General features: G+C 40.7%; 1 protein-coding gene across 2 annotated transcripts in view; it reads left to right on the top strand.

The window, feature by feature from the left end:
• The window catches only part of abcd3a (ATP-binding cassette, sub-family D (ALD), member 3a), a 110,928-nt gene that overhangs the window by 39,466 nt on the left and 46,764 nt on the right, over positions 1-24,698 (top strand). For both annotated transcript variants that reach the window (XM_072574621.1, XM_072574622.1), the window contains exons 7-12: positions 1,521-1,644; positions 6,393-6,449; positions 6,741-6,883; positions 11,165-11,234; positions 18,097-18,166; positions 21,514-21,611. In XM_072574621.1, the coding sequence (XP_072430722.1) occupies positions 1,521-1,644; positions 6,393-6,449; positions 6,741-6,883; positions 11,165-11,234; positions 18,097-18,166; positions 21,514-21,611 (562 nt within the window). The remainder of the gene's footprint in view (positions 1-1,520; positions 1,645-6,392; positions 6,450-6,740; positions 6,884-11,164; positions 11,235-18,096; positions 18,167-21,513; positions 21,612-24,698) is intronic.

The raw sequence follows: 24,698 nt of genomic DNA, 5'->3' as shown, positions 1-24,698 counted from the left end.
CACCTGACCTGCACATCTTTGGACTGTGGGAGGAAACCTGAGCACCCGGAGGAAACCCACGCAGACATGGGGAGAATGTGTAAACTCCACAGTCAGTCGCCTGAGGTGGGAATTGAACAGGGGTCTCTGGTGCTGTGAGGCAGCAGTGCTAACCACTGTGCCACCTTGCTGCCCATAAACTTAATTTAGATAAATGCGAGGTGCTGCATTTTGGGAAAGCAAATCTTAGCAGGACTTACACACTTAATGGTAAGGTCCTAGGGAGTGCTGTAGAACAAAGAGACCTTGGAGTACAGGTTCATAGCTTCTTGAATGTGGAATCGCAGGTAGATTGGATAGTGAAGAAGGCGTTCGGTATGCTTTCCTTTATTGGTCAGAGTATTGAGTAAAGGCGTTGGATGTTCATGTTGCGGCTGTACAGGACATTGGTTAGGCCACTGTGGAATATTGCATGCAGTTCTGGTCTCCTTCCTATCGGAAAGATGTTATGAAACTTGAAAGGCTTCAGAAAAGATTTACAAGGATGTTGCCAGGGTTGGAGGATTTGAGCTATAGGGAGAGGTTGAATAGGTTGGGGCTGTTTTTCCTGGAGTGTCAGAATCTGAGGGGTGACCTTCTAGAGATTTATAAAATCATAAGGGGCAGGAATATGGTAAATAAACAAAGTCTTTTCTCTGTGGTGGGAGAGTCCAGAACGAGAGGGCATAGGTTTAGGTGAGAGGGGAAAAATATAAAAGGGACCTAAGGAGCAACGTTTACATACACAGGGTGGTGCGTGTGTGGAATGAGCTGCCAGAGGAAGTGGTGGAAGCCAGTACAATTGCAACATTTAAAGGCATCTGGATGGGTATATGAATAGGAAGGGTTTGGAGGGATACGTGTTGGGTGCTGGCAGGTGGGGTAGATTGGGTTGGGATATCTGGTCAGCATGGATGAGTTGGTATGTTTCCATGCTGTACATCTCTATGACTCTAAGCATTTATCAAAGTTTGAATTTGCCACTGAAGTTGCACTGGTTGCAGAAAGCGCAGCAAAGAACTCTAAACAGTTGTGATCTCTTTGATATTGCCAAATGAAAAATCCTGTCTATGCAGGGGTTATGCTAAAGCAACATGGTCTTATTTTGGATTAAATGCTACTATTAAGACAAGTCACTGACTTAGTAACTACTGTCACTCTGTTTCCCAAAACTGCACATGAGAAAGAAGTGTGCTGGCGTCAGGCAGCAGCTCGATAAAGTATACTTTTAAATAGGTTGCCAAAAACTGCAGGGAGTAGATTAACAATAGCTCAAGTATATCAATTGCTTATTGCTGTCCTACTGTATGTTCTATTTATAAAACTTAACAATAGAGCAATAGAATCAATGATACAGGAGCCAAATGAATCCAAAAGGCTGTTATGCAATATATTCAATTAGGAATTTTAATCAGCTACCAGAACCCACAGTATTAGTAGTTAACATTATGAATATTTTAAATTAATTTTTCATTGATGCAAAAATATTTTTGTTTTGATAGAGGTTATACATACTATAAAATGGGTAATCTTGACAATAGAATAGCAAATGCGGACCAACTATTAACTCAAGATGTGGAGAAGTTCTGCAACAGTGTGGTGGACTTGTATTCAAATCTCAGTAAGGTGAGTTATTTCTGTCACTTCTGTAATCCTCCTCTCGGAATTACCACAGATTATGAATTTCAGATGGCATGACTCAGCTATTTGTGTACACTTTATGTCGGAGTTTTCTAAATAAAGTATAAAATAAAAACCCAAGGCAAAAAAAGCCCCCAACCAAAGTCATTCCTGTCATCCTCTGTGAGGTGACTGTAATGCTTTGTCCTTTCTCATCCTCTGTTAATAGATAACCATAAGTTCCCACCTCAACACCTTTCTTCCATTGTCTACCATTGTATAAAGGCTTGAGGACCCTGGAAAGACCTTGCAGTGATGTTTCAGAGATGCTCTCCACTGAGCAAAATAGCACAGTGTGGGTAGAGGTATGTATGTGAGATTTGTAGAGAAAAGCACATCTAGAGACTTTTAGACATGGGCATAAAACTACATGTTGTACCTCACTGGGAGTGCTCTAATTTAGTTCATTTTTGTCGATCTGATTTCAGCAAAAGCAGTTACAACAATGGTTTTTATGCTACCCTATCACAGCCAATCCTGGAGTCCCGAGGATCTAGTCCTCTTACCGACATGCTGCTTACTCCTTGTCAAAGTCATATGTCGACACAAATTCAGATTACACAAGTATGCTGACAATCTTCAAATCACCTTTCCGCCACTGCTTTGATCTCTCTATAGCCTTCTGTTACCAGACTGCTTGTGTGACATCCAGTATGGATGAACTGAAGTTTCCTTTTGTTAATTTTGCAACGATCCAACAGCAATTAGAGCCAGAGGCAAAAACTAACTTCATATACATGTCAATGTTTCTGTGCCCCTCTCAGAGGTTGTCTCAGGTTAAGCATAAACATTGGCAGTCTCAACCTCCTATTCATCCTGTAGCTGAAATTCTGAATCCAAGTTACCTCAAAAGAAAAACAGGCTTTAACTGCAAGGCCATCTCCTTACATCATAATAGTATTGCCCATATTCATTGCTATTTCACCTTAAGTCTGCCGAAATTATTTGTATAATCTCCAAATCTGACTATTCTTAAAACACTCCTGGTGCCTTTTTATCCTTCATCCATCTTTAATTTCAGGCCATGCAACTTTCTACTATGTAAAATTCTCCTAGATTCAAATTTTTATCAAAGAGTGTTGCAACACCTGTAGAGATTGGAAACTCTTAGAAAAAAAGAGATATCAGTTAGAGTCATAGAGATGTACAGCATGGAAACAGACACTTCGATCCAACTCGTCCATGCCAACTAGAATCCCAAACCAATCTAGTCCTACCTGCCAGCACCTGGCCCATATCCCTCCAAACCGTTCCTATTCATTTACCCTTCCAAATACCTTTTTAAATATTGCAATTGTACCAGCCTCCACCACTTCCTCTGGCAGCTCATTCCATACACGTACCACTCTCTGCGTGAAAGAGTTGCCCCTTAGGTCTCTTTTATGTCTCTCCCCTCTCACCCTAAACCTTGGACCTCAGGGAAAAGACTTTGTCTCGTTATCCTATAAATGATCCTCATGCTTTTGTAAACCTCTATAAGATCACCCCTCAGCCTCTGACATTCCAAGGAAAACAGCCCCAGCCTGTTCAGCCTCTCCCTATAGCTCAAGTCCTCCAACCGTGGCAACAATCTTTTCTGAACCCTTTTAAGTTTCACAACATCTTTCTGATAGGAAGGAGACCAGAATTGCATGCAATATTCCAACAGTGATCTAACCAATGTCCTTTACAGCCGCAACATGACCTCCTAACTCCTGTACTCAATAATCTGACCAATAAAGGAAAGCATACCAAATGCCTTCTTCACTATCCTATCTACCTGTGACTCAACTTTTAAGGAGCTATGAACCTGTACCACAAGGTCTCTTTATTCAGCAACACTCCGTATGACCTTACCGTTCAGTGTGGAAGTCCTGCTAAGATTTGCTTTCCCAAAATGCAGCACCTCACATTTATCTGAATTAAACTCCATCTGCTACATTTCAGCCCATTGGCCCGTCTGATCAAGATCCTGTTGTAATCTAAGGTAACCTTCTTCGCTGTCCACTACACCTCCAATTTTAGTGTCATTTGCAAACTTACTAACTATACCTCTTATGCTTGCATCCAAATCATTTATATAAATGACGAAAAGTAGAGGACCCAGGACCGATCCTTGTGGCACTCCACTGGTCACAGGCCTCCTGTCTTAAAAACAACCCTCCACCACCACCCTCTGTCTTCTACCTTTGAACCAGTTCTGTATCCAAATGGCTAGTTCTCCCTGTATTCCATGAGATCTAATCTTGCAAATCAGTTTCCCATGGGGAACCTTGTCGAACGCCTTACTAAAGTCCATATAGATCACATCTACTGCTCTGCCCTCATCAATCCTCTTTGTTACTTCTTCAAAAAACTCAATCAAGTTTGTGAGACATGATTTCCCACGCACAAAGCCATGTTGACTAAGTCAAATCAGTCCTTGCCTTTCCAAATACATGTACATCCTGTCCCTCAGGATTCCCTCCAACAACTTGCCCACCACCGAGGTCAGGCTCACAGGTCTGTAGTTCCCTGGCTTGTCCTTACCATCCTTCTTAAACAGTGACACCACGTGAGCCAACCTCCAGTATTCCGGCACCTCACCTGTGACTATCGATGATACAAATATCTCAGCAAGAGGCCAAGCAATCACTTCTGTAGCTTCCCACAGAGTTCTCGGGTACACCTGATCAGGTCCTGGGGATTTATCTACCTTTTAACCGTTTCAAGACATCCAGCACTACTTCCTCTGTAATCTGGACATATTGCAAGATGTCACCAGTTATTTCCCTACAGTCTATATCTTCCATATCCTTTTCTACAGTAAATACTGATGCAAAATATTCATTTAGTATCTCCCCCATTTTCTGCGGCTCCACACAAAGGCGGCCTTGCTGATCTTTGAGGGGCCCTATTCTCTCCCTAGTTACCCTTTTGTCCTTAATGTATTTGTAAAAACCCTTTGGATTCTCCTTAATTCTATTTGCCAAAGCTATCTCATGTCCCCTTTTTGCCCTCCTGATTTCCCTCTTAAGTATACTCCTACTGCCTTTATACTCTTCTAAGGATTCACTCGATCTTTCCTGTCTATACCTTACATATGCTTCCTTCTTTTTCTTAACCAAACTCTCAATTTCTTTAGTCATCCAGCATTCCCTATACCTACTAGCCTTTCCTTTCACCCTAACAGGAATATACTTTCTCTGGATTCTTGTTATCTCATTTCTGAAAGCTTCCCATTTTCCAGCCCTCCCTTTACTTGCGAACACCTGCCCCCCCCAATCAGCTTTTGAAAGTTCTTGCCTCGCACCATCAAAATTGGCCTTTTTCCAATTTAGAGCTTCAACTTTTAGATCTGGTCTATCCTTTTCCATCATCATTTTAAATCTAATAGAATTGTGGTCGCTGGCCCCAAAGTGCTCCCCCACTGACACCTCAGTCACCTGCCCTGCCTAATTTCCCAAGAGTAGGTCAAGTTTTGCACCTTCTCTAGTAGGTACATCCGCGTACTGAATCAGAAAATTGTCTTGTACACATTTAACAAATTCCTCTCCATCTAAACCCTTAACACTATGGCAGTCCCAGTCTATGTTTGGAAAGTTAAAATCCCCGACCATAACCACCCTATTATTCTTACAGATAGCTGAGGTCTCCTTACAAGTCTGTTTCTCAATTTCCCTCTGACTATTAGGGGGTCTGTAATACAATCCCAATAAGGCGATCATCTCTTTCTTATCTCTCAGTTCCACCCAAATAACTTCCCTGGATGTATTTCCGGGAATATCCTCTCTCAGTATTCTTCAGTAACTAAGGGACAGAAGTTCATGCTTTTTTTTAATTTTAAGGCACTAACCGAATCAAATGAATTAAAATCAGTATCGATTGAACCCTACTTAATCATCAACTACTGTGTAATCTTACAGAAAAGACATTTATCTGTTTACAAACTAACACCACCTAGCTTTTCAGCAGGTTCCCTTCTCCCACTCTGCCTCCTGTGATGCATTGTTTGAAAAACTGCCTTTTGAAAATTACTACTCTTGGCCTTCTAAGTATTCCTAATTGTCTTCTGGCAATGAGGCAAATGCCAAGGTCTCTTTGATCTTGAAGTTTCTACTCCTGTCTCTTTGAATAGAGAATTGGTTCTTTTTGGTCAATTGCTTTGTAGCTAACAAAACCAGTCTTTTACCTTGTTTATGACAGCAGTTGGGTTTCTGTTTCTCTTGTTCCAGGTTTTTGGGTCTGTACATGTATATGTCCAGAAAGACTAGCTCCTTTTGTCAAGGTGTGAAAACTAATACTTGATTTTCAATAGTTTTTGGTTTGCATCTCTTTCTTAATAACAGCATGCAATTTTGCACCTGCTTCCACGTAGTTTGGGGTGATTTTACCCCATTTTCAGGGCACGCTGTTTTATTTTCAAAGGCACAGTTTAAAATGTACCAACCTTATAAAATCTTTGTTTGTAACAATTAGTAATTCTCTCGGTTTTTTAGAAAAAAAAGGTTCCTAAGTAATGTGCTTCTGTGAAGACGTGTCTCCATTCAACATGTAAACTTGCTTTTACTTTCCACAGATACTGATTATTTTGCAGGATCCTCTGTCTTTGGGTTAGATTTTCATCCTGTGCAGAATATTACTTTTAAAATAAATGATATTGTGATTTTAATGTCGATTTTCTGTATTCTTATTCCATCACTTCATAATTAATTTTGAGTGTTTTTCCTTTTCAGCCTCTTTTGGATATATTTCTGTATATATTTAAACTAACAAGTGCAATAGGTGCTCAGGTGAGTTCTGAATAAATTAGTTGTTCACTGATAGTAAGGGCTGAAAGAGCTTGTGTTAACTTTCTGAGCAAATGAGAAAATGTTTTGATACACTTAGATTCAAAAATATCATTGCATCAAATAAAATGATAATATCACCTGGATTTTAATGTGCAGATACTGATTTAGTGAGTTGAATATTGTTTTGATTATAAACCTTTGCTTCTTTTGGTACTTGTACATTTTGAGAATATTATATTGGTATTACTGCAAATATATATATTTTTTGAACAATTACTGTCTTTGTCTTAGGGTCCTGCAAGCATGATGGCTTACCTGATTGTTTCAGGTTTGCTTCTGACTCGGCTTAGAAGACCAATTGGTAAAATGACAATGACAGAGCAAAGATATGAAGGCGAATACAGATATGTCAACTCACGGCTTATTACAAATAGGTGAGGAGACACTTAGTAAAATCAGTGGATTTTTAAATTGCTTTAAATGGAAGGATATGTGATATTTTATCATGACACGCTTCACCCTGCCTTCCAAAACCATTGTTGGCTAGTTCTTTCTCTACTTATTGCAGCACCAAACAATTTGTGTGAGTCACCTTGCTGGCTTATTGTTTTATTAGTTTATTTCTTGCAAAGCCTTTCTAAAGCCAAAGCAGAAATTAAGAAGTTTGGCTCCTGTATTCTGCAGAGGAATTTTTTCCTCAGTAATGAAACTGTGGGATTATTTACTGCAGAGTGCTGTGTAGTGGCAGGTATTCAAAGTTAAGAATCACACCACACCCGGTTATAGTCCAATAGGTTTATTTGGAAGCCCTAGCTTCCAGAGTGCTGCTCCTTCATCAGGTAGCGGTGGAACAGGATCATAAATACAGAATTTATAGCAAAAGATTACAGTGTCATACAACTGAAATGATATATTGAACAAATCTAGATTGCTGTTAAGTCTGTCATCTTTTAGAATGGGTTGTAAGTTTCATTTATTAATATGTACATTCCACAACTACGTTTGAGTCACATTCTCAAAATAACTTAAGATTTTATAAAGAAAGGTTGACATCTCAGCTCAAACAATGCATTAAAGGTGTGAGGTTAGAGTCTGTCTGTATCCCAATCATGAGTCAGACTGGTTCTATTTCCAAAGTAGGAATTTATAAAATATTACATGGATTGACTGCCTGCTGATTGTGTGCTTTTTGAACAAAATAGAATGTATCTGCAAATATAATTCTGCAAATACAAATTTACCCCATAGACTTGTGTGTCTGCATGCATGAGAGAGAGAGAGAGAAAGGGAGTATGAGTGTGTGTACCTGAATGTGAGTTGCACGTGAGATTGTGTGTGTGTGTGTGTGTGTGTGTGTGTGTGTGTGTGTGTGAGTGAGTGAGTGAGAGAGAGAATGTGATGGAGTATAAGTTGAGAGTGTGCACATAGGTGTGAGTGTGGGGAATGTATGTATGTATGTATGTGTGTGTGTGTATGAGAGGGTCTGCAGGAGTGTGTGCTTCCACCCTAAACATTTTAAAACAGCCATCTACTACACACAAGCCCTATGCATACACAGGATCTGTTCAGATGAGGAGGAATGTGATAGTCAGCTGAAGGTGCACAAGGATGCCTTCATAAGAACAGGGTACGCTGCTCAACTCATCGATTGCCAGTTCTGACGTGCCACAGTGAGAAACTAATGACCACCTCAGGCGACAGGCACAGAATTCGACTGATAGTGTACCTTTCGGTGTTCAGTACTTCCCGGGAGTGGAGAAACTATATCATGTTCTTCGCAGCTTGTAACACATTAATGATGAGGATGAGACTCTTGCCCCGACCTTTCATACCTGTCCATTTCTCGCCTTCAAATAACTGCCAAACCTTAAATAGACTGTTGTTCATAGCAAATTGGTCAGCCTTTGGACAACATGAACCACAATACTGTACAACCCTGTCATGGCAACTATTGCAAGACGTGTCAGAGTGTCGAAATGGATGCTACCATTACACATGGGATCACCACCTACCATGTACGCAGCAGGTACTCATGTGATTCTGCCAACGTTGTCTATCTCATACGCTGCAGGCAAGGATGACCTGAGGCATGGTACATTGATGAGACCAAGCAGATGTTGTCACAACGGATGAATAGACACCGTGCAACAATTGCCAGACAGGGGTGTTCCCTCCCAGTTGGGAACACTTAGGCGGTCAGGGACATTTGGCCTCAGATCTTTGGTGACCATACTCCAAGGCAGACTTCAGGACAGGCAATAATGCAAAGTGGCCGAGCAGAGGCTGATAGCCAAGTTCGGTGCCCGTGGGGATGGCCTCAACCAGGACCTTGGGTTCATGTCTCAGTACGGGTGATGTCTCTCTGCCTCTCTCTATCTCTGTGCCTCAGTGTCTCTCTGTCTCTCTCTCTCTCTCTCTCTCTCTCTCTCTCTCTCTCTCTCTCTCTCTCTCTCTCTCTCTCTCTCTCTCTCTCTCTCTCTCTCTCTCTCTCTCACACACATACATGCACATTCTTATGTACTCACGCAGACCTTCTTTCATGCACATGCTCTCTGTCAAACATGCACCCCCCCAACTCTCACCCATGCACACACCCTCTCATAGGCTTAAACTTAATTTCTTTCTTTCTTTCTTTCTTTCTTTCTTTCTTTCTTTCTTTCTCTCTCTCTCTCTCTCTCTCTCTCTCTCTCTCTCTCTCTCTCTCTCTCTCTCTCTCTCTCTCTCTCTCTCTCTCGCACTTGTACATGCATACACACAAAGCACACAATCTGCAGGCAGTCAATCCATGTACATAGAACATTACAGCACAGCACAGGCCCTTCGGCCTCGATGTTGCACCATGTAACCTTTTATAAACTCCTACTTTGGAAATAGAACGAGTCTGATTCAAGATTGGGATACAGACAGACTATAACCTCACACCTTTAATGTATTGTCTGAGCTGATATGTACTTTTTTTAATAAAACCTTGTTATCTCGAGAATGTGACTTAAAAGATGTGGGATTTACATACTAATGAACTGAAACTTGCAACCCTTTCTAAAAGATGAAAGACTTAACAGCAATCTAGGTTTGTTCAATATATCTATCCAATAGGTCAATCAGTACCTAAAACAGGAAGATAAATGTTTCTCTAATGATTGAATGATGGCACAGCCTCGATGGGCCAAATGGTCTAATTCTCCTCCGATGTCACCTTTATAGTGTAATGCTGTAACCCATCTTTGTTCCACCAGATTTGTTTCTGGAATGGGGGACTGACCTATGAAGAGAGTTTGGGTAAATTGGGTTTGTATATCCAAGAGTTTCAAAGAATGTCAGAGGCTGAGGGGTGATTTTACAGAGGTTTATAAAACATGAGAGGCATGGATAGGATAAATAGACCAGGTATTTTCCCTGGGGTGGGGGAGTCCAGAACAAAAGGGCATAGGTTAAGAGAGAAAGGGGAAAGATATAAAAGAGACCTAAGGGGCAACTTTTTCACGCAGTGGGTGGTACATGTATGGAATGAGCTGTCAAGAGGAAGTGGTGGAGGCTATTATAATTGCAACATTTAAAAGGCGTTTGGAAGGATATGGGCCACGTGCTGGCAGGTGGGACTAGATTGGTTTGGGATATCTGGTTGGCATGGACGAGTGGACTGAAGGGTCTGTTTCTGTGCTGTACATCTCTATCACTCTATGATATAATTCCAGTTGCATGATGCTGTAATCTATTGCTATAAATTCTGTGTCTTATGATCCTGTTCCACAGCTACCTGAGGAAGGAGTAGGGCTCCGAAAACTAGTGCTTCCAAATAAACCAGTTGGACTATAACTGGTGGTGTGTGATTTTTAACTTTGTCCACCCCAGTCCAACATCGGCTCCTCCACATCATAGTATAGTCAAGGCTGAGATAGGCAGATTTTTAATCACTAAGCGAATTGAGAGTTCTGGGCAAAAGAAGGAAAAGTGAGGATTATCGCATTAGCCATGATCTCATTGGCAGAGCAGATTTGTTGGGCTGAATATCCTACATCTGTTCCTTTGCCTTATGGTTACATTTACGCATTCTTTGACTTTCTAGAGTAGATTATTCATTTGCTAATGTACTGCTTTACTGAACTATGTAAACGTTTGGGCTAAATACCAAGGCCCAATATTTTTCTGTGAGCATGGTGGAAACAGAAATTGCTGAAAGAACTCTGAGACCAGGGAAGCAGTTGTCCTGATAAACTCAGTAGTAAACTTTTGTTGTCTTTTTTTCCCTGCCTGGCAGCTGGCCAACTTGATATTAGCATGGGGAAGTTAGAATCACAGCAGGAGCCAAGAGCATGCAATAGAGGCTGATGGTTTACTCAAGGGAATTGCAGGTGTGTTCCCCTAATCCCAAGTCACAAGCAGAAAAGAAAAAGACACTTGCCTGCTAGATGCTGTGTCCTATTTGTTGCTAGATATTGTGACCTCTGAAAAATTTAATATTTAAATTAGGCCACCGATTGCACTGTTGGGATTTGATTTAAATATGTTAAAGAAGTGCTGCACTTCTCCACAGTGCAACACTCAAACAAACCTGCAGTTGTAAGAACAACAAGTATATTTGGGGTGAGTTGGGTTTGTGTACCTCTCATTTCTAATCTACTCCCACCTGTTGTGGAAGGTAGCAATAGCACATTTGAAGTATAAGTTTACAGATAAAGAACTGGACTAAACAATTAGTACTTTTGTGCTTACAGTGAAGAAATTGCTTTTTATCATGGGAACAGTCGAGAGAAACAGACTATACATACCACGTTTAAAAGGCTGGTAAGCAGTCACTTCAGTCTCTTTAAAATTTGCAATTCCATTGGTCTTCTATATGGTGGTGAATTATTTAAGGACGTTTATGAAAGCATGAAATTTAAGTTAAGGGATAAGAAAAATAAAGTGCAGTGTCAGATATTTAAGGGGAATTTTAGAATGCGCAGGAAAAATCCATTTCAACAAGGAAGAAATATTCCAAATGGCAGATCCACCATCTGTGGCTAACAAAAAAAAAGTTAGATGGTTATCATCCTTAGTGTATTTTCAATTGCTTAGATGAAATAATATAGGTTTGATAAACTAATTTTTGCTCTTTGACAATTACTTTTAAAATTACCTGAAATATAAATTGGGTTATACATCATTAATTTATATGCTCTTGTGTTTATTAATTATGCAGTACTTTTGTGAGCTATTCATCCATATCTAGGAGTTTGGCTCGTGATTACACTGTTGAGATTTGATTTGAATATGTTAAAGTGCTGCTGCACCCAATATGTCTGGGAGCGAAAGTTCCTCTGGAATATTCTGAAGCTGTACACTTGGGCATTAAAAGACCCAGTTTAAGTTTCTCACAGCAAAGAAGCACAGTTGTGGATTTCCTGATGGAGAATTTGTGTAATGATGGGCAAGCTGTTATGCGCTTGGCACTTTTTAAAAAGTATTTCTGCTAACCAGTGGTGTGGGCTAAAAGTGAGAAGCCAATTAGCGTTCACAAGCATGAAGCATGCAAGCTATCTTCACTCACACACTAGACATATTGCATTGTTTGCAAGCAATCGAAGTGAGAAGCATATCCCAAGACACAGAATGGCCAAGTTTTTGCATGGGGACATAGAACATAGAAAAATACAGCGCAGTACAGGCCCTTTGGCCCTCGATGTTGTGCCGATCCAAGCCCACCTAACCTACACTAGCCCACTATCCTCCATATGCCTATCCAATGCCCGTTTAAATGCCCATAAAGAGAGAGAGTCCACCACTGCTACTGGCAGGGCATTCCATGAACTCACGACTCGCTGAGTAAAGAATCTACCCCTAACATCTGTCCTATACCTACCACCCCTTAATTTAAAGCTATGCCCCCTCGTAATCGCTGACTCCATACGTGGAAAATATATTTTGGTTTTTTATCCCTTGGGGGTGCACCTGAGCAAATATCAGAAATATAGGGGTTGCCACAACAATAAACATGAACTTCATCAAAAGCAATTAATTGATGATTTACATGAATAATTGATAGGAATGACCATTAATAGCTTAGTGATAAAGTAAGTTTTTCACTTTTGTTTAAGAAACAGCGCTTGAAAGAGCAAAAGTATCAACCCAATTTATGATCACCAATGAAGGGGAAATGACTGGGTCAAGCTGTGGAGATAGATTTAACTCTGGCTAAGCTTGGCATGCTTCTGGTGAAGCACACTCCAAGTTGGCCTCTGAATTCCCAAGAAAGTGGCGGATCAGAAGTGATCTGTCTTTCGAGCTGGGATTCCCTCTTCCTATAGCTTGCTTCGCGTCTCCTCTCCCTTTCTCACACTATTTCATACCTTTCTCTCTTCTACCCCCACTCCAACTGCCCCTCTCTCTTATCCCTCTACCTGCCTGTTTTGCTCTGCCCCTTTAGTTTAAAGAAATAATCCATGGGGCTTTGTGTTCCTAAAAATGCTACCTGCATTATTAACCCACTGACAAATGTTTTACATTCAAATAAAAATGGCCATTGTTTTTGCTCTTGGAGAAACTTGAACATAATTTGGTAAAAGTCAATTTCTTTCTCAAAAATAAAATCAAAGAAACATTTAGCAGGAGTGACTTGGCAACCTTTGATTCAGTCCCTCACTGTGATGAGCAGATTTGCAGTTCTTCTCTGCCATCCAACTCTTGGTGTCTTACCCCTGTCGTGCTACTCTCATCTCCTATCACTCCTGTCCAAGAAATTTCTAGATTTGGCCCGCAGGCTTACTACCACAGCTGCAGTCTCAGGTTGCTCACTGTTCCTCTAATCACAGATTGGTTTTGTCCCACACTTGCTGCTAACAGGTTCACTGGTAAGCCTGCAGCAGCACGTAATGGAGAAAATGGGCCTCTGGTTGGCGAGATTTCTTATGAAATCTTTGATTTACCAGTATTTGAAACTCTAGCTTTGATAAACAAATAAAATTCAAATAACAATATATTTTCATTTAACATTTTTCTTCTGGTCTGTGAGACTTCTCATGTCAGTTATATAATTATTCATATGGCAGCTGTGTGAATGAACAGCAAATTTGTCTACCGGTAAAGCAGCTGGTGGGCCATATGACATGCTATAGTAATGGTGTGTGACCTGTAATGTTGGCGCTTCTACATTTGACCAATGAGCCAGACCAAATTACCAGCTATGGGAAAATGCTCCATTGATTTTAAACCTCAGGAGAACTGAAGCCTTGCGGACTACATCCTGACAAAAAGTATTTTGTGAAATTCAAGATTGAATTGATATCTGAATATGTCATTTTTCAGCAGCTCAAAGATTGTGCTATGCATTCTTTTGGACTGTTATGATCCCTGCCCAGATCACTAACTTTGTTATGATTCTGGATAAGATCCCTAAATTATGTTACGAAATGGTTACAGACCAGTTTTTATTTATTTATTTATAAAGTAGCCAAAAGTTAGGATTCAGGTTAATTGTAGGAAAATAAAGACGCAAGATTCCTTGGTTTTGAACACAGAGCAGTACTTTACAATTTAGAATACAGGTAGAATCTATGATATATTTAAATATCTTTTATCTAACACCTAGAATTAATGTACTAAATTTGTCTAATGGATCGTGATCAAACACCACAATACATTCTAATCAGAACAAATTCTACAACTTTCTCAGTACTCCCTCCACAAATTAATGACATGGTAGATCCTCACATCTCATTAGACCTAACAAGGGATTGCAATACAGTAATATAAAGCAAAGAATTGTGGATGCTGGAGATCTGAAACACAAAAATAGAAATTGCTGGAGAAACTCAGCACTTCTGGCAGCATCTGCAGAGGGAAAACAGTTAACATTTCTGGTTCAGTGACCCTTCAAAACTAGAAACAGCTAGAAAAAGGTGGTGTTTATGCCGATGACTGGACAGGGGTGGGGGACAAAGGCAGATGTATAATGGGTCACCATACAAAAGGATTGTTTCTAGTAAGTCAGGGACGAAGGGAAGCTAGATAGGTGATAATGGAATTGTGAATAGTTGAAAAAAAGTTGTGCTGAAAAAAACACATTTCATGACTGGACTGGGGGTTGTAGGGTAAATAATGGACAAGGAAGAAGGTATTCAAGCTCTGAAGTTGTTAAGTTTGACATTGAGTCGTGAAGGCTGTAAGGTACCTAAGTGGAAGATGATGTGTTATTTTCCAGCTTGTGGTGAACTTTGGTGGAGCACTGCAGCAGGCGTGAGACAGAAATGTTGAATGGGAGCACAGTGGTGTGTTGAAGTGGCAGGCAACTGAGAGCTCAGGATAAATTTTATGGACAGAATGTAGATGTTCTGCAAAATGGGCACTCAGTCTACAATTCCTCTTCCCAGTGGAGAGGATACGGCATTGTGAGCAACAGACACAATAAGATGGGTTGAATGAAAATGAGGTAAATTGCTGCTTCATCTGGATGGTGAGAAGATGTGGTGGACAGGTAAGTGATGCACCTCCTTCAGTTGCATGGGAAGGTACTGTGGAGATATGGGGAGGTTTTGAGAGTGGAGGAGGAGTGTCCTGGAGGGAATGCTCCTTGCAGAAGGCTTACAAGGGAGTGGCGGGCAATATGTGTCCACTGATGGCATCCCGCTGGAGGTTACAGAAATGGTGGCTTATGATCCTTTGAATGGACAGGCCAGTGGGGTGGAAAGTGAGAACAAAGGTGACCCTGTTGTTATTGTGGGAGGGAAGGAAAAGGGAGAGGGTAGAAGTACAGAAAATGGCCCGAACATGGCTAAGGGCCTGACAACCATGTTGGTGTAGAATCCTCGATTTAAGGTAAATATGTCTGAGTCCCCCTTGAAGAAGGCAGCATTATCAGAACAGATGTGATGGAGGTGGAGAAACTGGGAGAGTGGAAGGTAGTCCTTTCAGAAAAAAAGAGTGTAAAGATGTATGGTCAAGGAGTCAGTGGGTTTGAAATGGATATTGGTAGACAACCTATCTCCAGAAATGGAAACAGGTTGAGGATAGGAAGGGAGGACTCAGAAGTGGACCAAGTGAAGATGAGGGAGGATGGAAATTAGAAACAAAATTGATAAATAAAAATGTATTACACATAGAAGAAAGCAACCCGGTTCGGGTAGGAAGAAATAAGTTCTACAGGACAGGAGCAGGCAGAAACAGTGGGTCTGCTCAGGCTGTCCCCTTTGTGGATTTTGAGAAGAAGGTAGAAGTGGGTACTGTGGGGTTGGAGCACTAAGGTACAAGGCTTTGATAGCAAAAATCTCCAGATGAAATGATGTTAGTGACAGCGGACAGAATAGCTTGATGTTTGATGGTGGGTCATGGTCAGGGAGGAGGTAAAGGGAGGTATTTGAGAGCTGCCATACAGGCTCCACAAGGTAGATGGCAGCATGCCAGATAACAACAGCATGACCCTTGTCAACAGATTTGCTTATAAAGTCAAGGTTGGATCTGAGAGCTTGGAGTGCGGTCAGTTCAGAGGGAGATAGGTTAGAGTGGGTAAAGGGAGCAGAGAAATTAAGGTGGCCAATATCACATTGACCGTTCTCAATGGACAGATTGAGTGCAGGCAAGAGGCCAGTGGGAAGAATCCAGATGAAGAGAGAGTATTAGAGGTGCGTGAATGAGTCTGTGGGATGGGAAATGACTCATCCAAAGTAATGGGCCTAGATGCGAAGGCAACGGAAGAAGAATTCAATGTCATAGAACATAGACCAATATAGCACAGGAACAGGCCCTTTGGCCCACCATATCCATGCCGACCATGATTGTGCAGTGCTTGAAATTCATTGAGGTAGACGCACAAAGGATTACACTGAGTGTAGAACATTTAGTATTCAAGATGGAAGATCAGAATGTATCGTAAGTACTCAACCAGTGGTGAGGTAGGAGAAGGTGAGGGAAGGAAGGGATTGTAAGTTCTCGCTTTTGTTGATCTGGTCTTGAAGCTTGCTCTCAAGCTGTTGTGTTATGGACTGCTGAGGCAAATGCTGCTGTTCTGGTCAGTCATGAACCTGGGTTCATACTCCCCTTGACTCTGAAACTGCACTCCAGCACTTACTCTCTGACAACTCCAGTATTTCGCCAATGCCTCAGATTAGGTAAATACTTGGGTCTTCCCGAACTCTGAATTTTATAACCTCACTATGTCCACTGCACTGAAATATTAATGTTTTCAAGCTTCTTCTGAGCCTTTCTCAGCTTTGCCCAACACAGAGCTTTCTCAGCTTCCCAGGATTACAGAGTCCTGATTACATAGAACTAATCAATTGCTCTTGACTTTTTCCCTACAGCTCAACTAAAAATCAATATGCCAAATACGTCTCACCCTGTTTCTAACTAAACTCTCCACAGGCCTGCTTTTCAATGACCCTTATACTGTTGAGTTACCTATCAAAAAACTTGCCTGTTGAAGGACAGAATTAAATGTTGCCACATAACTATGCTTGGAACTCAGTGTTTTGTAAATGTTACCTTATCGCAGAATGCTAGAAGTGGATCTCATCACAGGACTCAGTCAGGGAGGACAAGATGGGGACTCTGATGTTGGCACTGCCCAGGGTCTCCAGAAACTTGGCCTAGGCTTGCATCCTGGAGAGGACTCTTCACTTTCAATGTGAAGTGTTAACAGAACAAAGAAGAGAGACCTATTGAGTGATAAACCTAACATGATTGGTTTTGGGGCCTCTCCATCTGTGAGAGGGACCAACATGTCTGATTGTTCATCCACCACCCTTCTCAAATCCGGCTGACTTGTAAATTGCTGGCCCAACAAGGGGTTGAGCTGCTTCATAGATGCTTAGAGATGAGAGTGTCTGTTCAACAAATGGACAGAATTCAGCTCTCGAGGCAATAAGCAAGAAGAGAATGTGCCAAAGTGTGGCAAACGAATGTCAGGACTCGGTGCGCAGGATTGATAGTTGCCTTGGATTTGGTTGGCTGCTAGATAATACAAATAAGACAGCAGTGATCATTGTTGAATTTGCCTAATAAATAATTTTTTGTTTTCATAAAATTCTTAATAAGTAGAGCATTTATTCCTCAAGCTCACTTTAATGTAACATATTATAACACATATGTCAGGATCCAAAAAGTGAAATTGCATCATAGCTGGACTGTGTTGATTGACCTCTTTGGGAGTCATGAGACCCCTGCTGAAGAAGCAAATTTGCAGTTTATTGAACCATGCTGTAACAGACATTTGTGTTCCTAAAAGGTATACAGTTGGTTCTGCTATAGCACGATAGTTTCGTTCTCATGCAATCCCCTGTTCTAAGAAAATCATGTAATATCAGCACCATTTAAACTAATGGGGTCGGACTGGCCTTATAATCAATACATGCTTTAAAAATTTGAACTTTAGAAACAGTGTCTACAATTCATCAATCATGTTGTAGCGAATTCATATTAACGAAACTTGCGTTATAGCAAAATGACCTGTACATGATATTCTTGCTGGCTGTTACACTATTGTTTGTATTCCTCAACGCATTCATTCCCCACAGTCGTTATATTTAAATTTATGCAACTCATACAAAACATTTAACTTTTAAGTCATCCTCACGTTATGTGCAAGTTTAATTATCTGCATTTTTACATTTATCCTGACTCACTTAGTTGCATTATTCTATTTCTAAGACACATCTTTTACGTTTTTTCTCAATAGGTCGATCACCTGCACAATTTCATTGTTTTCCGCTTCACTATGGGATTTGTGGACAGTATAATTGCCAAATGTAAGTAATATGTATGGTTAAAATTATGTTTTCATTCGTTATAATAACTGTCCTAATAATGCAGAAAAATCTGCAGAAAAGCTGAATGTTGCTTCAAAACTTGAAACACCTTCTAATTAATTAACTTATTGTTATTGCACCAGTCTGCTATGTAGAAATTTAAAAACTCAAAGCCAATGATGAGAAAAGTCAAGGTTGACCCCGGTATTGTTCAGCCACTCAGTATTTGCAGTGGTAGTATCCTACCTTTTGAGGCAGTAATTACAGGTCTAACTTGCTCAACTTCTCATGAGAAAACTTTTCGATAACTGAGATCAATCAAGTGAACCTTATCAGGTCTGCTTACAGTGCCAAAATACCTTACCTTAATAAAGGCACCAAAACTGGTCACAGTAGCTTTGGTGTGATCTGATTATAGTTATAGCAAGACTTCCCTATTTTTACATTCCTTTTGAAATAAATGACACTGTTCCATTTGCCTTCCCTAATACATGTAACGTTTTGAGGTTTATATGTAATGAGTTCTAATTCCCACACTGTTACAGCTTTCTACAACTTTTATTCATTCAAATAATATTTAGTTCCTCTATTCTTCCTGCCAAAGCGCATAGCCCCAACATTATACTCCATGTGCAACGTTTTTTGCCCACTGATTTTGACTCTGCAGACTCCTTCTGTCTTCCTTACCACTTCCCTTCCCATCTAATTTGATAACTTGTTTTTATTTTGTTGTTTACACCTTAGTTAATGAATCTAATCTAAAGCTAGACAATCACAAAATGACAAGCCAATGTACACACTGTTAAATGAACATTGTGCTGTGCACTGTCTATAATTAATGAAAGCTGTGAAGGGCCTTGATTCCAGAAGTTGTACCCAGATTTATATCTGAATCTAAGTTCATTTTGCAGAATACCAAATTATACTTCGATTCTTCCCAAGCTCATTCGAATCTGATTGCAAACTTGAATTTCCATTCCTGCACGTCATCTCTGTTTTCCCCAAGGATTTGTCTTTCGCTGCCTCCTTTCTCTCATCTGTATGCTGCCATTTGGCGATGTCATTCTTACTAACATGCAACTTTACTGCACTATCACTTGTCTTGGCCTTTGCATTATGTCTAAATTGTCAGACTGCTTATCTGACATCCAATTCTACATGATACAAAAGTTTCTCTGTCTGTGTGGAGTTTACACATTCTCCCCGTGGTCTGCATGGGTTTCCTCCGAGTGCTTCGGTTTCTTCCCACGGTCCAAAGTTGGCAGGTCAGGTGAATTGACCATGCTAAATTGCCCATAGTGTTCAGGGATGTATAGATTCGGTGCATTAGTCAGAGGTAAATAGAAGGTTGGGGAAGTGGGTCTGGGTGGGTTGCTCTTCGGAGTGTAGGTGTGGACATGTTGGGCCGAAGGGCCTGTTTCCACACTTTAGGGATTCCATGATTCTATATCTATTTTAAAATGTTCATCCTCAATTTTCAAATTCCTCCATAGTCTGCTCCCTCTCTGTCGAAGTAATCTCTTTCAGATTTAATATTCTTGGAAATATTTTTTGCTCTAATAATGGTCCCTTAGACATATCTGGTTTGAATCACTCCACCTTTGATCACACTTTCAGTTGCCTTGACCTCCCAAGCTCGCACATTCCTTCCCTAAATCTCTCTGCCTCTTGACCTCCCCTTTCACCTTTCATCAAAGGTCTGATCATCTTGCCTAATATCATTTGTGTGTCAGTGTCATATATAGCAAGCTTTGAGAAGATGTGTAGCTCAGGTTGAGGTTCTGGATGTAGGTGTGCTTGCTAAGCTGGAAGGTTCAATTTCAGACACTTCATACCATGCTAGGTAACATCATCAGTAAACCTTTGGATGAAGCACTGGTGGTGTGGCCTGCTTTCTATTCCTGTGTTTGAGATTCCTTGAGTTGATGTCATTTCCTGTGGTGACGTAATTTCCTGCTCTTTTTCTCAGGAGGTGGTAAATGGGATCCAAGTCAATGTTTGCTGATAGCATTCCAGTTGAAATGCCATGCTTCTAGGAATTCTCATGCATGTCTCTGTTTGGCTTGTCCTAGGATGGATGTATTGTCCCAGTCGAAGTGATGTCCTTCCTCATCTGTATTTAAAGATACTAGTGAGAGAGGGTCATGTCTTTTTGTGGCTAGTTCATGTTCATGTATCCTGGGTGGCTAGTTTTCTGTCTGTTTGTCCAATGTAGTGTTTGTTACAGTTCTTGCACGGTATTTTATAAATGACATTAGTTTTGCTTGATGTCTATATAAGAGTCTTTCAAGTTCATTAGCTGCTGTTTTAGTGTGTTGGTGGGTTTATGGGCTACCATGATGCCAAGAGGTCTGAGCAGTCTGGCTGATCACAGGAAATGACATCACCAACTCAAGTAAACCCAAACACATAAATGGAAAGTGGGCGGGCCATGTCACCAGGGTTTCATCCAGAGGCTCACTGATGATGTTACCTAGTATGGTGATGAAACGTCTGAAAACTGACCTTGTAACTTGGCGAGCAAACCTACATCCAGTTGTGTCATATATAGTGTTATGCTGCCTGTGTGAAATACGTTTTGGAATGTTTTATTATGTTTAGGGCTCCATATAAATCGTTTTATTGATATGGTTGATACAAATAGCACAATTAGAGGATATTTGTATTTGGGAGTTGAGAATCTGACCACTTTTGTAAGCTGGTTTGTTTGGCTAGAGAGTTTGATGGATAGACATAAAAGACCAGAGAAACGTAGTGGTTTTCTCATTACAGTTGTGATATCCTAAGTTAATCTGGTCCCATTTGCCAGCATTTGGCTTATATCTCAGAGGATGTCACTATAGAAAGTATTTGTTTAGAAAAATGGTTATCCAAAAAGGAATTCTAATTTTAAACAGTTTAGGGGGACACATACTATCCTAACTTAATGCCAAGCTTGAACATTTTGATTTTGATTTTACCATCACATGTACTCAAGTACAAAAGTACAGGCATACAGGGAAAAGTGTATAAAGTTACCTCACAAAGTGCGAGGTTACCAAGATTTTGCTACACCAGGCCAAGAGTCCACCACATGGACTATAAGAAATATTTTGTAATCTGTGGCATAGTTTTAAACTCTCAAACCCTTCCCACCATTTTGTATTTGTTTTGTTTTACTTCCTTTTCAAGTTTTTAACTAGGAAATAGATATATAAAGATACAAGTTTACCTTGTTAAGAGATTCTCAGATATTCCTCTTTAGAAATATTTAATTGAGAAAGCATGTTGCCGTTTGTTTACAAAGTCTATTTCCTTGCTGCATTGATCAGGCTTTCTAAAGTGCTATGTTTTAAAATCCATTACAGATCTTGCTACTGTTGTTGGTTATCTGGTTGTAAGCCGACCTTTCTTGAACCTTTCTCACCCTCGCCATCTGCAAAGTAATCACGCTGAACTGTTGGAGGTAAATGTTGATTAGGTGTTCTCCACTGCATATTAGTGCAAAAAGGAGCAATTTATTGCTTGTAAATATGAAAAAAGACAGTTTATTTTTCATTTCAGTGTGATCAAGGTAAAATTCAATTTTTCTTTTTAAAATTGATTGGGCCTGGTATATTTAGAAGCATAGACACTGTTCTCTGTGACCAGGCTCAAGAGTCCCAAAGGTTGTGTTGCCTGCCTATTGCTCGGGTTCGGGATATCTCATCTAGGCTGCAGAGGTGCTTGGAGTAAGAGAGTAAAGATCCAGTGGTTATGGACCAATGACATAGATAAAATTAGGGCAGAGGTTTTACTAAGGGAGTATGAACAATTTGGAGCTAAATTGAAAAGCAGAACTGAAAACGTGATAATTTCTGGATTATTACCTGATCCACGTGCTAATTACTACAGGGTCAATAAGATTAAGCCTGGCTCAAAGATTGGTGTGGGAGAAATAAGTTTGAATTTTAGGGGTTGGGGGGTGAGGGGAGGATGTGGGGCAGGGGGAGAGTGGTTGGAGCTTTGGTGCTCAGTTATAGGGAAAATTAGAAAACCCGAATTAAAGGAGGAGATAAGAATGCAGAACTCGGGGAGAGGTTATTAAAATCTCCAGCACAGACGCAAACACAACAGAGTGCATAGAAAAGGTTAGCAATCAAAGTTCGAGCACTCTGGACAAATGAATGACAATGAGAAGAGGAACGGTTAATACAGAGCTGAATGCATTATATCTGAATGCATGCTGTATAAGGAATAAGATAAGTGAGCTTATGGCACAGATCAAAAATGGCAGGTATGACATGGTAGGCATCATAGAGACGTGGCTGCAAGGGGATCAGGATTGGGAGCTGGATATTCAAGGATATAAATCCTAGGTGGGCAGAAGGGGAGGGGTTGCCTTATTAGTAAGAAAGAAAGTAGGGCAAAATGGTGTAGAATCTGTGTGGATAGAATTGAGGAACCGCAAAGATGAAAATACTATGGTTGGAGTTATGTACAGACCTCTAAATAGTAGTCAGGAGCTGGCATGCAAGATACACCAGGAGAAGAGAAGTTGTGTTGGAAATGCAAAATTACAGTGATCATGAGGGGATTTCAATGTGCAGGTGAATTGGGAAAATCAAGTTAGTAGTGGATTGCAAGAAAAGGAATTTGTGGAATGTCTATAAGATGGTTTTTGGAGCAACTTGTGTTGGAGCCCACTAAGGAACAGGCAATAGTGGATTTAGTGTTATGCAATGACACAGATTTGATAAGGGAGCTCAAGGTGAATGAACTGTTAGGAGGCAATGATCATAATATGATTGAATTTACTCTGCAATTTGAGAGGAAGGAGATAGAATCAGAAGTAATGGTATTTCAGCTGAATAAAGGCAATTACAGAGGCTTGAGGGAGAAGCTGGGTAGAATTGACAGGGAAAGGAGTCTATCAGGAAAAAGAGTGGAACAGCAATGGCAGGAGTTTGTGGGAGTAATTCAGGAGACAACACAAAGATTCACCCTGAAGGGAAAGTACAGGAAGGATGAGGCAACCATGGCTAAATAGGAAAGTCAGGCATAGCATAAAAGCAAAAGCATATAATATGGTGAAGAGCAGTGGGAAATCAGAGGATTGGGAAAGTTACAAAAACCAACAGAGGGCAACAAAAAAAAATAAAGAGGGAGAAGATTAAAGATTAAGCTATCCAGTATTATAAAGGAGGACTGTGAGAGTTTCTTGGATATGTAAAGAGCAAAAGAGGGGCAAAATTATAAATTGGGCTGCTAGAAAATAATGCTGGAGAGATAACAGTGGGGAACAAAGAAATGGCAACGGAACTGAATAATTACTTTCAAGAGATTGAGGGGCAGAGCTGAATATGGAGGCCATCACCAATGAGAAGGTACTAGAAAAACTGAATGACCTGAAGTTGGATAAATCACTTGGACCAGATGCACTACACCCCAGAGTTCTAAGTGAGATAGATAATGGAGGCATTAGTGCTGATCTTTCAGGAATCGCTAGAATCCAGGAGGGTCCCAGTGGGCTGGAAAATTGCAAACATGGCATCGCTATTTAAAAATGGAATAAGGCAGAAGATGGAACATTACAGACCAGTTAGCCTAACCTCAGTCATGGGTAAGATCCTGGAATCCATTGTGAAGGATGAGATGTCTGAATACTTGAAAGTGTATAGTAAACTAGAGCCAATGGATGTTATCTACATGGATTTCAAGAAGGCCTTTGACAAGGTGCCACACAGAAGGCTACGGTAAGATTAGGGCCCATGATGTCAGAGGCAAGATGCTAGCATGGATAGAAGCTTGGCTGCCTGGCAGAAAGCAGAGAGTGGAGATAAAAGGGTCCTTCTCAGGATGGCAGCCCGTGATTAGTGATGTTCCGCAAAGCTCAGAGTTGGGACAGCATCTTTACACTTTATACATTAATGATCTTGATGAAGAAACTGAGAGCATTCTGGCTAAGTTTGCAGACGACATAAAGATAGGTAGAGGGACAGGTAACGTTGAGGAGGTAGGGAGGCTGCAGAAGGATTTGAGCAGGTTAGGAAAGTAGGCAAAGAAGTGGCAGATGGAGTACTGTGTGGAAAGTGGAAGGTCATGCACGTAGCAGGAAGAATAGAGGCATGGACGATTTTCTAAATGGGGAGAAAATTCAAGAGTCTGAAGTGGGATTCTGTGTAGGTAAACTTGCAGGTTGAGTCAATAGTTAGGAAGGCAAATGCAATGATGGCATTTATTTTGAGACGACTTGAATATAAGAGCCAGGATGTACTCCTGAAGCTCTATAAGGTTCTGGTCAAACTTCATTTGGAATATTGTGCGCAGGTTTGGGCCGCATATCTCAGGAAGGATGTGCTGTCCCTGGAGTGTGTTCAGAGGAGGTTCACGAGAATGGTTCCTGGAATGAAAAGCTTAACATTTGAAGAATGTTTGAGGACTCTGGGAGTTTAGAAGGATGAGCGGGGGGATCTAATTGAAACATACAGAATACTTAACAGCCCGGACAGAATAAATTTTGGAAAGACGTTTCCATTAGTAGGAGAGACTAGGACCTGAGGGCAGAGCCTTA

Source organism: Chiloscyllium punctatum, chromosome 7, assembly GCF_047496795.1.
Source record: "Chiloscyllium punctatum isolate Juve2018m chromosome 7, sChiPun1.3, whole genome shotgun sequence".
Taxonomy (NCBI): domain Eukaryota; kingdom Metazoa; phylum Chordata; class Chondrichthyes; order Orectolobiformes; family Hemiscylliidae; genus Chiloscyllium; species Chiloscyllium punctatum.
This window is presented reverse-complemented; position numbering and strand designations above follow the sequence as displayed.